The sequence below is a fragment of the Haliotis rufescens genome, unplaced genomic scaffold (genome assembly GCF_023055435.1).
Source record: "Haliotis rufescens isolate VD_foot unplaced genomic scaffold, xgHalRufe1.0.p SCAF_15, whole genome shotgun sequence".
Taxonomy (NCBI): domain Eukaryota; kingdom Metazoa; phylum Mollusca; class Gastropoda; order Lepetellida; family Haliotidae; genus Haliotis; species Haliotis rufescens.
In genome coordinates this window covers 9,621,819-9,638,170 of record NW_025963835.1, presented here as the reverse complement: position 1 = coordinate 9,638,170, position 16,352 = coordinate 9,621,819, and the positions used below count along the sequence as shown (strand labels likewise).

Here is a 16,352-nt window from a genome sequence, read left to right as displayed (position 1 = left end):
CTCCCACTGCCGTGTAGTTGGTCATCGTCCGTTGTTCGCATGTCTAGCCATAGCGCGCACTTCGTGATGAGGTATTCACCCATCGATACACTCCCGAGAGACAGATCTTTCACGACCGTGATAACTTCCGGGCTTCATTTTATAGAAGGAAGTTTTTTAATCTAATCCCACTGGTGATACGCTAGCATTCCTTGGCTATATAGTTGATTAGGAACGCCCTCGATAGTCAATTCTACTTTTGTAATCTTGGGATTGTAGAACTTCTCGGTATTTCTTTTAAATGCATCGGAGGGGTCCTCGAACAACATTAAAATACACTTCAACGACTTTGTGGGGACGTTTAGATTGATATTCCACATAGTATCCTTTTTGTCCCTCCTGATCTTTCGGTGTCGCAGCACGCGATCGTACAAAATGGCTTAACTTCCTGTATAATGGTTACGAATTTGTCTGGCTAATTCAGGATCCGTTATCATATCGTACTCCAGCGAGATATTGTCAAAGGAATAGCTGGCATCTTCACCACCGGTTCTGATTTCTCTACCGTCGTCATTAAAAGTGAGTTCGTATTCTAACCTATCGCCTAGGGATGCTTGATAAAAGGGCATGTGGGAATCTAGTAATTCAAAGTCTAGGGGAATATAGAATCGGTAACCTAATGCATCGGCAACGGCCTTATCTTTTACGACGGTACCATCACCATTTTCAGCACCTACGCGCAGTCTCAATGTGTTCCGATTACAAATACCTTGGTATTGTAAGTTTTCCAGCTCTTTATCCGTTCTCCAGGGATCCATGTAACAATAGTTTACATCGCTATCGTCGATAATCAAAACCTCATTACCGCTAATTTTAATGGCAATTTTCTTAACGATAGCATGACCTATGTTCTGAACGGGCTCCCTGTTAACGTCGGTAAAAGTCAAAATAATCATCGTGGGCGCCGAGATTAGGAAAGCGAACCAGAAGCGTTTGATTCTGATCGATGGTACTAGGGTTATTAGTTATAGTTACAGACTGACGAATTGCTTTGACCCCTAATGGATCTCGAAGTCTACGTTGTGGGTTTAACTTGCGTCCGTATTGCGAAGACATTGTTATATTGAAATTATATAACCATATGTTTAATATAAAAATGACTGATATTGATCTAGATTATTTAGATAACCCGAATCCAATCGAAGAGGGTACTGATGAAACCAGCTTTAGTGGCACGAATCTTAACGATGAAATTTTGAACCCAACCGTAAATGATGAACTTTTGAAACCAACCGTCAATGATTATTACGATACCTTTAAAGATGATAGTCCTATTGTTCGTGACTATTCAAAGTTTACGATAGATAGTAAAGGAATATTGCGACTGCGTGGCTCTCCGGATATTGACCTTATGCATACTCGTACTCGTAAGCCCCTAGCCTTGTCTACGATAGCCACTAAACACGGTATCAGCACTGTTCATGATAAATTAGGTTTTGTAGACTACTCACAACTTTCCGCGAAGACTACTAAGGCTCTTCGGAATGTGTGTACTGAACTCGTTAACAACACAGATAATTTGGACGCTTCCTCGATGGTGGCCTCGGACGGACTCGAAGAAATCTTGGATACCTTCTAAGATAATTCCACGGTCAGTGTATCACCATATTCGGAGTTTAGTATTAGGGAACTACGAGGTCTTGACAAGGCACTACAAACAACACGGGGAGAACTCATCAATAATACAGCCAAGATATCCGAAATCGACAAGCATATAGTTTATGAGAAAACTAAACTTGAACAGTCGGGCGATGAGTTCAGTAGACGCCGCGTAGCGGAAAGATTGCGTAACTTAGAAGACGAAAGATCGGCCCGCCTCGAAGCGGCTTCCACTATTAGAAAGGCACTTCGTTCGCAAATCAGTCGAATTCGAGAAACTATCGATCGAGTCCTCAACGATGACACTACACTGGTCGATAAAATTAAAACATTGTTCAGAGAACAGGGAATAACAATTGCCAGTATTTTAACCGCGTTGGGATTTATTATATCGACTTTGACTCTTGCGTTAACCGGTGGCACAGGTGGTACAGGTGGTACAGGTGGTGGCGGATCACCCCCTATGTCGGATGGTATAAAAGAGTGGATAAAAAAGCATTTAAAAGCATTAGGTTCAGCACTGGGAAAGCTCGCTGAGAAAGCCGCAGCCGCACTTCCCGGTGTTGTTTCCTGGCTCTTGAATTTATTAGCTAAGACCACCACTTGGCTTAGTCAAAACTTGTGGGCACTGATCGTAGCAATTGCAGGGCTGTTGTACGTATCCGCTAAGAACTTTTTAACCAAATCAGTTCGCTAACCAAATCATGAGTAAACCAGCCGAGACTCCACCTAATACAAGCGCTGTTTTTTCATCGATATGTTGTTGATTTTTAGCCGCAATATGCGGTGACACTTGTGCGTCAGTAGATGTTTGTGAAACATGTGGTGTGTGTGGCTTGACTATTCCGTTTTCGCCCGTGACTGTTTGCGTTATTAATTCGACGTTAATATCTGAATTAATACCTGTTTTTTTGTTGATCGGTAGCAATAACAATTTTATTATTATAACCTATCACTTGACCGATCTTAAGTTCCATATTACTCAGAGACATGTACAATCCCAGCGCATAAACGAAGTCCACTTTGGATTGAGCGTACTGTAATACATCTTGAAAACGCTTTATAGACGATGATATGTCAACTGGTGAATTAATGGCGTCCTCTACGTTTTGGAGAAACTGTTTTTGCGCATCGGCAATCCCAGAACCGATAATGGATGTTCGTGTTTGCGATTGTGCACCGAGAATTGCCCATACATAAGTTCTTATCGATTCATTAAATCTTACAAATCCTGGGTTAGTAAAATTATTTTCCGTTTTATCATTAAGAAATTCGTTCCAAGCGTTTGCGGTATCGTTCAGTTATATAAATTTTTTAACAATATAAATTAACCTCTTAAAACTCATAATATCCCCTCTCCAATCCTTACTCGAAAGTTCCCAGGCTTTATACCAATGACTGTTTTTTTTTAAATAATCAAACATTCTTGAGTAAAGTTTGCTGGTACATCAACTTAAACATATTAAATGGACCTTTGTTAACTTCTTTAACTAAATTATCGCTTTCTTTTTTGACGGTTATTTTTTCCTCTGTGTAAGGAACACCTAGACCATGGTTTGCTCCTTTAATAGGCCAATCTTTACTCGTAGAAACATTAAATTCCTGACAAATACGTTCAAATGCCCACCTATTGTACGGATTATTTGTGGAATTCCACGCTCCATCCTGCGGTAATGGGGCATTAATTTCTTTAAGTATACGTCTAATCTGATAGTACACGTGAAATGATATAACAGACTTATTCAGTTCAAATCCTGGGGAATAAAGAGATACGCCACATCCCTTTGTAGCACACCATATGGCAAAGTTTAACTGATTCTGCCAAAATTGCATCGGATTGTGAAACCAATTGTGCACCATTTTATCGCTAGTTGCCGTGAACCGTTACTTTTCAAAGATATCAGGGAATTTAACGATAAATTCAGCACCAGAGGCAGTTACTATAATCGACTGATTAGTAATGTATCTCGATTTCATATTTAAGTTATGATATAGTATCATTGTATATTTAATATGTATGTTACACTCCCGGGAATAACAAATGGTCAGTCTATTGAACTGCTTCATACTATCGATAACTCGGATGGACAACTCGAAGTCGCCATCTGTGACGTAACGTATTACCCGCTGTGGACCAATATAAATGCTGTGATAAGAAATAATGAGATGTTTATATTAGATGAAAACAGTGGGATTGGCAAATACATTACTGTACCTGATGGGTATTACAGCGTATGCTCACTCAATGATGAAATTTTAAAGCCTAATGGAATTAGTATCACACAAAATGAGTCGAATGGAACAGTGAAAATATACACTGGAGAAACAGGTATAGTTATTGACGAGAACTTAGCAATTACACTTGGATTTGGACAGATAGTAGTATTACCACCCAACAAAACAGTGAATGTATTGCCCGATTTAGTTCCCTATATAAAGAGTTGTGTATCCATCTTGATCAAATAAGCACGACGGATAATATTCAACTAGAAAGTCCTTCAACTCTGCTCAGATCTATTCCAGTGAAAAATGAAAAATATAATAGCGGTAGAAGGGAATCTTTCTCACCATTACAATATAAAAAATTAAAGCGGGGTATTATTTCAGACCTCAAAATTTCTGTATTAGATGTAAAACACCAACCTGTACAAATAGGATACTTTTATACAATTATAAATAATGGTTGATGCATCAGGCCCTGGAACGCTCAGACAATGTAATACAATTGCGCTTTCCGATCTCGGAGACACAGAAGGATTCGGTAAACCTGGTACAGATGGTAAGTTATACGCTTTACACTTACACGATAATGTAACAAGCGGAAAGAAGTTACATTCACGGGTAATCTAGAAGATTTAAGTGATGTCGACGTGGTTAGTAGACTCCTTAAGAAAAACACTTCGTACAATCTTACTCACAATGACGATAATAAATGGACTATGGTCGAAGCAAACATCGAGTGGCTATTGAATATCGTCATTACCCCACCGTATGCGATGATGGGTAAGGCACATAATTTAACTAAGATAATAAATAGTTGCATCGTACTCGCGGCTTATATCCCATCAAAACGAAAAAGTGTGTTAGTCTCTCCCCTGCCAGAAAACCCAGGTCATATGTTATATAGTCGTCCGGCAATCCAAAACGTTAGTTTAAATTTAGTTACTGAATTCAATGAAATTAAAGTTAACTTGAGTGCAATACCTAATCTTTCTACTCTTATTATTGAAGTCTTGTTCGGAGATGTACCGGTAGATGCCTTCGAAATATTACCAGGTCTATCGATTAAACGGCTCAAGAAACACGAGCGTCAACGTTTACAGTATTATTCATATTGGAGCATCGCCCGTTGCAACCCTCGAGGGGGTCCAAATTATTAAAAGTGGTAGCATTTCTCTTACTAAGATATTCTTTCCGTATAATATACATTTGATAAGGTTGATGTTTACTCTCAAAACATTTAAGCAAGACCAATTAAAGACTATTATATGATCGTAATATACACTATGGGTTTATATCCAGCGCTCGATGAAGCATTTGAAAAGATGGATACTGTTGATGGATTTCGATTACATCAAATAATCGACATAAAACATCGAATAGAGAAGGAGAGGGAGTTGAGACTTGGAGTGTATAAAAAGTATCGCAGAGCCGTGAATGCTCTGGACGGAGTTGACACCGCGCTTGTTGCGGCTAGCATGGGACTCGGTGTAGCAGGTGTTGGTTTATTATCAACTATAATCGCCGCGCCTATCGTGCTCGGCATGGAAATAGCGGCTGGAGTCTTGGGACTGGCAGGAATATCAATAAAATTTATTTCTCGTAGGTTGCAAAAGAAAGCATTAAAACACGATAGTATTCGGATACTCGCCGAAGCAAAGTTGAACAGCATTTAGGATCATATTTTGACAGCAATGGCCGATTGTAAGATATCCGAGGAAGAGTTTCGTTAAGTGCTGTCAGAACTGACCAAATACAACGCAATGAAGCAGGAGATTCGATCAAAATCTCATAAGACCAGTGGTATTAGCGAAGACGAGAAAAAAAGTTCATAGAACAGGGGAGGCAACAAGCGTGTCAATTATTCCGTGCCAAAACCAAAGAACTGGTTGGAGATTAAAAATAGATTGCTTACTATCGTTTGATCACATTTAGACAAATGCTTACATAAATATATATAATAATGGAGAATTACAACACAACAATCGAAAAAGCTATTAAATGGATAGAATTACCACAAGGTTTTTATTATATCAGTGATGTCAAACCAACCAAATACAGTTATCAATTGTTTCTTATCAATTTACAAGAAGAGTGTAATTATATAGTCTGGTCTCCTAATAAAATGAACGAAGAACTTAATAAAAATGGTGAATATCGCTTTATTGATAAAAATAATAAAGAATATTTTCATTACCATTTAGGCTCATCGAAAGCAATGATTGGCCCCAGATATTGGTAAGCTGGAGTCAATTTAACTTAATCTCATGACTATCATTGAATCGCATGATCATTTTGGCATAAAAAATGCCATCTGTAGTAGCAGTATAGGTATATGAATCTGGATCCAGTGGAAGTGGTCTAGAACCCTCATTACCTATACTACTAGGTAAGACCATACAGGTACACTGGTCACACTTGACTGGTCTGTCTGATGATGAGGTCGTCTGACAATTGGGAGTAAACCATAGCAAGTACAGCGGGATATCTGAGAAACTAGTTGCTCCTTTATGGGACCAATTAGTTTTATGACCACGGGCCTCGGCACAAGTGTGGTGTTGAAGACAAGTCATACATGTACATCCGATATGGTTTTTTCGCTATTCATATTCTAAATTCATTCATAATACCACAACATTTTAGTACTCCTTGAAACTTTACAATGACTTCAAAATGTACAATAGATTGAACGAGAATAAATGATATATTGCAGATTATTCAATCATTGTCTCTTTTATCAGCCGCTACGTTTGCATTGTACAAAGAAATATTTTATCTGTCCTATTGCAGATTTAGCCTCAGAATGTGCTCATTCGAATTAGGAACGAAAATAATTGCTTATCATGAATATATATGATAGAGTTATAAGTTACTTGTAAACTGTAGATGTATTCACTTTAAAGTTGTATACAACCTTCGACCTTCGCGAGCGAATGATCCAGGTTAATTAAGTCTAGAACGGGTTATAAAGTTTTGTATTTGGTAATGTGTAGGTTTGTTAAATATGATTTTATTAGTTCCTTTTATTCCAAATGTAAAAACATTAATTATGCGCTTAAAAATAAAGCTGACTTGATGCGTTAGCCACCTGAGTTTGTCTCGTGGACACGGTTTAACCTTACTTTGCCCTCACCCTGGTTGTTGTTATAAGGGTTTTAGAGCTTCAGCTCATTGCATTTTTTGGTTACAGTCTGTCTGACTAAAGTGGACATGTGTAGGTGAACTCTGTTCAATTAGTGTCTGAAATGGCAAAAAATGTGAACTCCAGACAATCATAACCTAAGAGTAAATCCACGCGCGTCTGCCTGAGCCCAAAAGATTCGAGAACATTAAAAGCCAGATATATTTGGATAATATCCACAGAGACCGGATTGGTTGTCTGTCAAATTAGCAAAGTCATAACGTTTGTGAGTCACTGACCTATGAATGATATAGCAAACAAAATCGCACATGTCCTATAGTCGACGCTGCATGTGCAACATTCGGGTAGAGATCTTGCTACCGGCGTGATGCAGACGCTCCCACTAAGAGAAAGCAAAAACCTTGGTTCGGTCACGAATGTAAAAAACAAAGGAACTCTTTCCGTAAGGCTAAAAAGAAATTTAAGAAAACTAACACCATTGAAAATAGAAAGCTTTTCCGAGAGCAATAGAAGGCGTATAAGATATGCTTAGACAAACATATCAGGAAACATAGAAACGATTTATGTAATTTATTCAGAGCCAATCGAAAACATAGTCCACGTGAATTCTGTAACGCTCTGAACAAAAATAAGAGTAAGGTAAATAACACTGAGCCTGATATCAAAACATTTTATGAATTCTATAAAGATATAGATAAAGACATGAATACAGACACAATTATTGATGAAGAATATCCAATTAGTACCATGCACGATGATGAAATGCTCAATAGTGATATCACAATAGAAGAAATACGCAAAGCTGTAAAAAGCCTGAAAAGTAACAAAGCTTCTGGTATAGATCGCATTGCAAATGAGTATATAGTAAACTCCTTAGAATTATTAGCACCCGTATATCTTGATTACTTTAATGCCGTGTTCACTACCAGAAACATACCAGATGCATGGCTAACCAGTGTGATCAAGCCAGTATTTAAAAAGAAAGGTAACCCACTAGATCCAAACTCTTACAGACCAATCACAATTTTGAGTTGCTTGGCTGCCAACAAAGAGAAGAAAATATCACATCCCCGACACAAGTGTGCTCAATCAAACAATGAACTTACGACCGGCAGAAAACAACTCCAGTTGATTATGCCGATGCTGTATCTCAACCGTGTTGGCCTGAAAAATTAAATATGCTAATTAAATCCATAATCATATAATTATTTTTAATAGAAACCGTATCTTAATTTGTTCTTGCACTGTATTTCATCTGTATATGTGTTATGTGTAAATGTATAGATGACTACACTTATACCGCATATTCTGCAACAGAGTATAATTAATCACCTTATTATTGTCTCTCCATTTACCATGGGTGACTGCAAATACCCGTTTAACAGTGGACACCGGTTACAGTATACATGTAGGCTTTTTGTTCAAAAAGGAACATGCATGAGATTATATGTGACAATTAACTGTGTACTTATTACATATTTGAATGTTATCAGTTTTGCGTTCTGAGATACAGTGAAGTTAGCATCTTCTACAATTAACAATACATGAAAATAATAAAATACAAAACTCTCTGCCGGAATGTTTCGTGGAAATCATTCGATCAAGTAAAAATGACTGTGTGACAAGACGAATCAACTATTTATACCCGATAAAAGAAACTACAGTGTCTCTACGTGGTGTGAGACTGGACAGGTACGCCCAATGTCAACATGGACACCGTTGAACGACATGATGTTTCGATTAACAGCCATGGGTATTGTCTTCCTGGTTCTTGGAACAGGCGTCTGTCTGATGACTTCGCTGTAAACAAAAGTGCCTCATTTTACCGTGGAACACTGTATACACCGCTTCAGTTAAATAACTCTATTTCACATAGTGCTGCCCAGATAATATTGTACTGTGCTGGAGATGTTGAGCAAAACCCAGGACCCTTTGATTCTGGTATTGAAGCAGCTTTTGAACAAATGAGGAATGACAAGGCTGCAGTTTGTAATGAGGTTAGTCATCTCCGAGATGTAATCCAGAATATTCAGGTCAAATATGAAGAGTTGGACAAGAAATGTAATGAGATCAAAAAGGACATAACAGGGTCTCTTTTTGTGATTCGTGATGACCTTTCGACAATAAAAGACGCAGAAGACAATGCAGTCGAATATTGAAAATGTTTCAAATCGAACAACCAATGTTGAAGGGGAAATTCAGTTCATTCATAACAAATCGACAGAGTCAACCGACGTCATGCACGAGCAAATCGAGAAGCTCAAGGCCGAAGTTGATAGGCTGGAAGTAGCAAGTAGGCGGGACAACTTGATCATATACGGGGTGCAGGAGACACGTGACGAGAACTACAGTGTTTGTAAACAAATCGTAGTAGACACCTTGAATTCTGCTCGATCATCTGACCCACTTGTGGTACAGGATCTTGTCCGAGCACATAGAGTTGGCAAACCTGTTCCTTGAAAATCGCGGCCTCTGATAGCAAGTTTGTCGAAACGGAAAATAATTTTTTTACGCTCAAAGATAGGTCAGAGCTTAGTACACTCAACATTGGAGTTGCAAATGACTTGACGAAGAGACAGCGTGAGAAACTGTCTTTGCTCTGATCAAAGAACAAAAGAGGTTACTACAAGAATGGCAGGCTCGTTATTGAGGACATGCCAGCTCCTAGTCTGGATGGCAATGAGCATCAGTCGCCGGCTTCAGTTGCAGTTCGCGACTCAGTTGGAACGTCATCAACTGTGGAGCAGGAGCGAGTGCTGAGGTCAAGATCAAAGCTTAACTCAGCCACAGGGAAATAGCGGGTTGGTCAGGGCTGTAAAAGCGAGTCAACAGGCAATGGCATCTCTTGCATTTCTTGGAATATAGAAGGTTTATTCAACAAACTGTCCGATAATGACTTTGTTTCCTTTGTATTGCAACATGACATTGTTTCCCTATGTGAAACATGGACAATAGATAATGATTTTAGTGACATTTTTCAGAGTTTAAACTTTTTTGTATTTCGTCTGTACAAAAAGGCCCGTGACCTACAAGTACTGAATAAAGTGAAGACACTGAAGACAAAAGAAACTACCTTATTTTAGGAACAGTGCCATAAAAGGACATTTGAAATTTCTAACAAGCAGATACATTAGCGACAGTGACTAGACTACATGTACCTAACCCGTATCAATCAAAGGTGTAAAAAAACTGAAATCATATCTGTCGGAGACCTACCAAATTACCAAGTTTTATTATTACTATATTTATTACAATGCAAATACTTTAGTGATACATTTTTCAGAGGAGAGGGCACACACACAAGTATATTGCTTCCGTGTGTGAATGCAGGTTATACTTGGCATCTTAGTACTCAGTTACATACCGGTTGTATATCTGAATTTGTATATGGAACCATGCGTACAGCATGACAATTACTTGCTAGCCGTCAGTCTACAACACACATAACACGGTCAAACAATTTGGGGCATCGCTTTTGCAAGTTGTTTAGTACAATAATGTTTTATTAAAATCTCTTTCAATTTGCTTTCACCTTTTTCCCTATTCCATTCCATGCATGTTTATGTTGCTACATCTTATTGCTCATGTTCCCAAGTATTATAAAACACTTTAATGTTTCTCCTTCCTAGTCTAACGTTATAACATTTCAGGTCATTACCATCATCTAATACACAAGAGATGATACCAAGACATATTTTATTCGGTTTTATGGTCTATGCGGTCTTAAAATTGATTTTATTAGTCTGTAAATCTCATGTCTAGTACATATTTTCACAAACAGGGCTGTTAGCTGATATATAGAAGGTAACATCCAGTTGAATTCCCAGTTGACGTACTTACTTTTTTATCAAATAAGATGACTGTATACGACATACGTTAGTCTCTTAACGAACTTTCTACAATTAATATTTTGAATAAGCCGTTAATACGCCAGTTGTGACAGGGATGATGGTATGGTAGCTGTAGCAGACAGATTGACAGTCGTTGTTACGTGCGTCACTAGGTTATTAGTACGGCACTGACCTTGTTGATTGTTACTATACTTTGAGGATTTCTGTGGCCAGTGGCGGACATAATTCAAACTGCTTCCACACTGACACCGCATCAAATATATTTGTGTACCGATTACATTACTATTACGGACAGGGTGGGGTGGGAGTTCACCGGACGACACTGTGTATATTGGGCGGCGCCTTTGATATCGCCTCCAAACATACTTTTATTGAATGACTCATTAAACGATGATAAACATCACGTTGAATATATCAGGGCACTAATTCATCTTTCATAAACTTTATTTTGTCTTTGTGCTTAATATATCCACATATCAACGAAAATATGTAATACATGTATCCACACAAAAATATACATATACAGGCTAGGTATTTGCCCACAGCAACACCTGCATGACTGTTTTTTCACGCGTGGTGTGGTAGATTGTAATTGACCGAGAGCAGGTAATGTAGAATCACCTGTAAATAAGGCCGACACTGTTATTAGATACAACGTACTAATGAGAATATGAGAATTATCATAAGAAGGCTGTGTTTTTTTCTGAACTGTTACAATTTTCAAACCAATACTGGTGAAGCATTTACAAGTTGCTTTCATGTCACAATATTCACTCAAGTTGTCCTCAATCACATTGAAACATAATTCCTATTGGTCAGTTCGACACCGCATGTAATTAAATAATCGTTTCAAGATTTCGTTAGAATGTGAGATATTCAGCCAGGCGTTATGCAATGTAAGACGATCGTTTTTTCCATTGAAATACGCGCACGCGTACCTGTATATTGCAAACCTAGTGTCACGTAATTGCCCAGTGTGATGTATCACCGAGACATGAAATGGAAAATGAAAAAGAAACTAACTGAACTTTAATGTTGTGGAAAATAACGCCAATGAATTGGTGTTCAAGCGCATGAATTCGTATGATAAACTTTCAAAACGTTTTGAGAGGTAAGGCCGGGTTCATTAAAGATCGTTACAATATGTAGTAATGTAATGATATAATATAAAGTATATTTCACATAATAAATATACTTTGTACTAAATTAGTGAATGCCGTAAAGGGACTGACGAAGACATGGGTGAAATATTATAATAACGCTGTAAAAAGTTAAAATGAGTTGAATCATGTGTCATGCTTATAACACCAATATGTATTTGCGAAACTAAAACTGTTGAGCAAAGGAATAATCTCGCCCATGGGCCTAACCTTTTCCTCGCCCATGGGCGAAATATTTCAATAACTTTATTAAATCGTTGAATTAAGTTAAAATGAGTTAAATTTTGTGTAATGATACTTGAAAAATTACATTTATGTATTTGCGAAACAAAAACATGAGTTTTGAGCAAAGGATAATATTCTTGCCCATGGGCCAAACCTTTTTCTCGCCCATGGGCAAAATATTTTAATAACGCTATAAAATCGTTGAATTAAGTTAAAATGAGTTAAATTTTGTGTCATGATACTTGAAAGAAATATATTTATGTATTTGCGAAACAAAAACATCAGTTTTGAGCAAAGGAAAACATTCTTGCCCATGGGCCTACCCATGGTCAACTCTTCGCCCATGGGCAGGCCCATGGGCGACATAGTGTAAATATTGAGTTTTGGAACAATTCTTTTTTCATTTTTTCTTCCTTGGTATGTTCCCATGAATACAGCATGTTTAATTTTATAAATACCCTTGACCGAGACTGGGCAAAGAGTTTCTGGACTATTGGGTTTCCAGAATTAAAATGGGACGTGTTTATGGCATAAATGGACTCCTCACAAAAATAACGCAAAATGGAGTAGAGGAGAATACGGCAAACTTCACAGTCTGGTGCTGTACAGGTCACTATCAGTTAACATAGGGAACAGTCAATCTGACCCGATGTGATTGGAAACGGCACGCCACAAGGCAGCATAATAAGCCCAACCCTTTTTAATTTCATGATCAATTATCATGTCAACTCTCATACCCAAACTTCTAAATTCGCTGATGACGGAGCAATATGGGTAAATCACAGAGACATATCACAACTAAAAAATACCTCGAGTCAACCCTCATTTATCTACAACGGTAGATGGTACAATAAATGAGGGTGCACACTTTCAAGTGAAAATCAAATAAAACATATACGATGGTTTGTGAGACCTTTCAATCTGCATCAAACACTGTCTTGAGCCATCTTGACAGAAAACAATTCCAAACCCTGCTGCGTTGAAACTAAGGAGAGAACAGGCAATATTATCGTTTAACATTCAACCCCACTATGATCAGTAGGTATATCACTAACATTCAAACTTCATTCAAACTACTTCCAATGTACATTGTATTGCAAGACACTGCTGGCTACGGGATCCCTTGTCATAGGTCCTAACCCCAGGCACATTCTGTCCGCCTACCTGATCAATCAGTATTAAGTGCTTAATTGGGAGGCAATTTCTCACGCACTCAACTTATACCGGAACTACCAGAAGCAAAGGCAGTCATCCTATCAGACTCACTAAGTGCTCTTCAAGCTCTATATTTAGGACACACGTCACAATATAGTTCCTGTATCATCGGTTGTTTGATCATGATGCCATTGTTATTATCCACGTAACTATTTAATGGATATATTATAACATATATTTGCAGTTCCACCAGTAACAGCTGCCCAAACAAATCCCATAAGCATATATGTACTATCACGTGATGATTCCCACATTGAAACACAATGGTTAACTCAGAAATCGGTACACAAAGAACTAGATTGTGAGATCAGTAAATAACGAAACAAGACAAACGAACAATCAACAAATTATATTGAAATACACGGGGTGGGTTTATCATTATATAAGGCAATATGATGGGTCAAAATATGTGGCAGCAGCAGTATATATAATATCAAGTTCTAAGTCAGTCCACTCAAAATGATCAGTATTTTTCACACTTGCATATCTTGAATGAGGCACCAGCTCGAACTTGGAATCCAGTAATTAGTGATGGAAACAGGCAGAAAACTGGTCTTTTTCCGAACGGTATCCCATTCGCACTGAGAAAACAGATAGACGCAAGTCTGGTCTTACAGAGACCATACTCCAGTGGATAGGCATTAGCAGAAGATTATCATTAACGATCACTGCCCCGTTCATGAGTGTAATTCCACGGCACCAGGCGCAGCGCGTTATTAGCTATGAGTTTAAGAAAATGACATGGGGGTATGGGCCATGGGGATGAGTAATCGTTGGAAAGATGTAACCAAACTTCTAAAAGATATGTTATCTTTGTCTCACATGTGTATAATGATATGCATACACACGAAAGACATATATTTATTTTAAATTCCTAAGTGTAAATAATTACACTTAAACATTTATGTTATTCGGCACACAGCCATAACATGGAGCCACGTCCTGTCCTAGACTGGTTAAAATGCCCTAGAGCGCCTGAGCTCCTCGCCCGCCGCCGCTGGAGGTGAAGATTGACGCCCTGCTGCTTTTCTATTGGCAGCGGTCAAGAAGGACGACACATGCATGACTCGGTTTAACAAAAAACACAATAATATAACATGCCTCCCGCCTAACTTCTTTTGAAAAGTTGGATGAGAATATGGTAATTAATTTAATATATTAAGAAATCATAAATTTTCAACAAATATGTTATGGTAAAGACATTTTTTTCTTTTAAACCAAAACCAAAACAATTGCACTGAAAATCACTGATATTCTTATTAGTTCTCATTAAAAATTATTATTTTTATTTTTTGAAAAAGTGTAAATTATTTTACCAAATTAATCTATTGTTTAGCATAGAAAGTAGTCCAAACATAACGTCATTAAAATGTCAATTTCAGCAAACATCATCTCAACAAGACGATTATCACATGAAATATTCGACGTTTTTTTCTCAAATTCGCAACAACAAAAAGAAACTTTAATAATATTTTAGTCGCATGCACAAAATAATGGTCAAATATTAAAATCTACTTTTAGTTCATTAAAACGATGTTTAATCGAGATACATGTACTGTAAGATGTTGCGTCAAGAAGAGTGGTCGACAAAAAGTAATAATTTTAGTGATATTTTCTGGTGGACATCCTTCACAAAATGACCAAATAAATAACGGAAACAATTACATATAATAAATCTTCCGATTGACTCCAGTAATTCGGGAATTTGTTTCATATTTAGTGGAGTAATTTGTACTGGATAATGGATACATTGCGAATATCTCGCAGGCAGCCATTTGCATTTGGCTCATTTCATTCCGTTCGTTAACTGACAAGAAAATGAGCGAACACATATAGTTACTTATATGTTATAAATGTCCTCTAACAAATCAAGACAACTAACATGACCCAACGTTAATAAATATGTCACGGATTGGACAACTAATTAGTCCATTCACGAAAATCTCGCATGTAAATCTTCGAATCTCGCTTGAAAGTGCCGCTTGGTCTCCCGCGGCAGTGATCGATCTCCACCAAGCCCTCCAATTAATGTCGTCGATCAACAACGGTAAACAAACATTTTGTTCTTCATAGCGAAGCTAACTGTGCACAACGCTGTGAAGGAGCTTGGACATGGAGCACTAAAGGAGGTCACACACGAGCTAATCGAAAAACAACTAACCACAAAAAAATCAAGCTCAGTATTTTACGAGCGCCGCAATATTCTTCGGCCACAATTTTCATCAGAAAAAGTTACCATATACACTGCCAATAACAATCATCACTCACCTTGGCATAGCTCATGCAAGTATCTTTAGCGGACATGATGCCAAACAGTGGAAAGAGAAATATTGGTAGAAGAGAGGTGACGGCCAGAGGGATTATCTCTGTGACCCAAAAGAAAGCCATCACCAACAGACAGTAGCCACATCGGGATACCTGAAGTAAAAAAAATGTGAATGATCCAAGTGGACCCGAAAGGCCTGTAGTGTGTGATCTTGTTATCCGGGCCTTTACGTGTCCAGTTCAACCACTTTAAAAATCTTATGAGAAGTATGGCAAAACAAATAATCGTTTATAACAACTTTTGAAAAAATGGTCAAGTGCGTTTATCCGGTGTCTTTCGCCTGCAAAATTCTCAGACTCAAGTGGACTGATATATGGCATACTTGGTCCCACCAATGAAAAGAACATTTATTTCCGATTTGCTGTTATATCCACATCCATGTGTGGCCATTAATTGGATATTTATCAACAATCTTTAAAACGCAATAGTAACGTACGTTTAAGACTCTAACATCATCATCATCATCATCATCTACCAAGTAAATTTATCTAGTTTTGTTTGCTATCTGCTTTTTGAAAATGATTGGGTAATTCATTTCTTTTTGACATCGACATAGAGTTCACACAAAAGCGAAA

The 16,352-nt window shown here is 37.8% G+C and overlaps 1 protein-coding gene across 4 annotated transcripts in view; it reads right to left on the bottom strand.

Moving 5' to 3' along the window:
* LOC124147146 (solute carrier family 13 member 5-like) overlaps positions 1-16,352 on the bottom strand; it is a 168,609-nt gene that overhangs the window by 103,580 nt on the left and 48,677 nt on the right. For 3 of the 4 annotated variants that reach the window (XR_007221017.1, XM_048396116.1, XM_048396114.1), the window contains exon 2: positions 15,720-15,869. The exons of the other annotated variant lie outside the window; for it this stretch is intronic. Coding sequence is in view for 2 of the 3 variants with exons in the window: in XM_048396116.1 (XP_048252073.1) it covers positions 15,720-15,869 (150 nt within the window). In the remaining variant the exon portion in view is untranslated. The remainder of the gene's footprint in view (positions 1-15,719; positions 15,870-16,352) is intronic. 4 annotated transcript variants of the gene reach the window in all.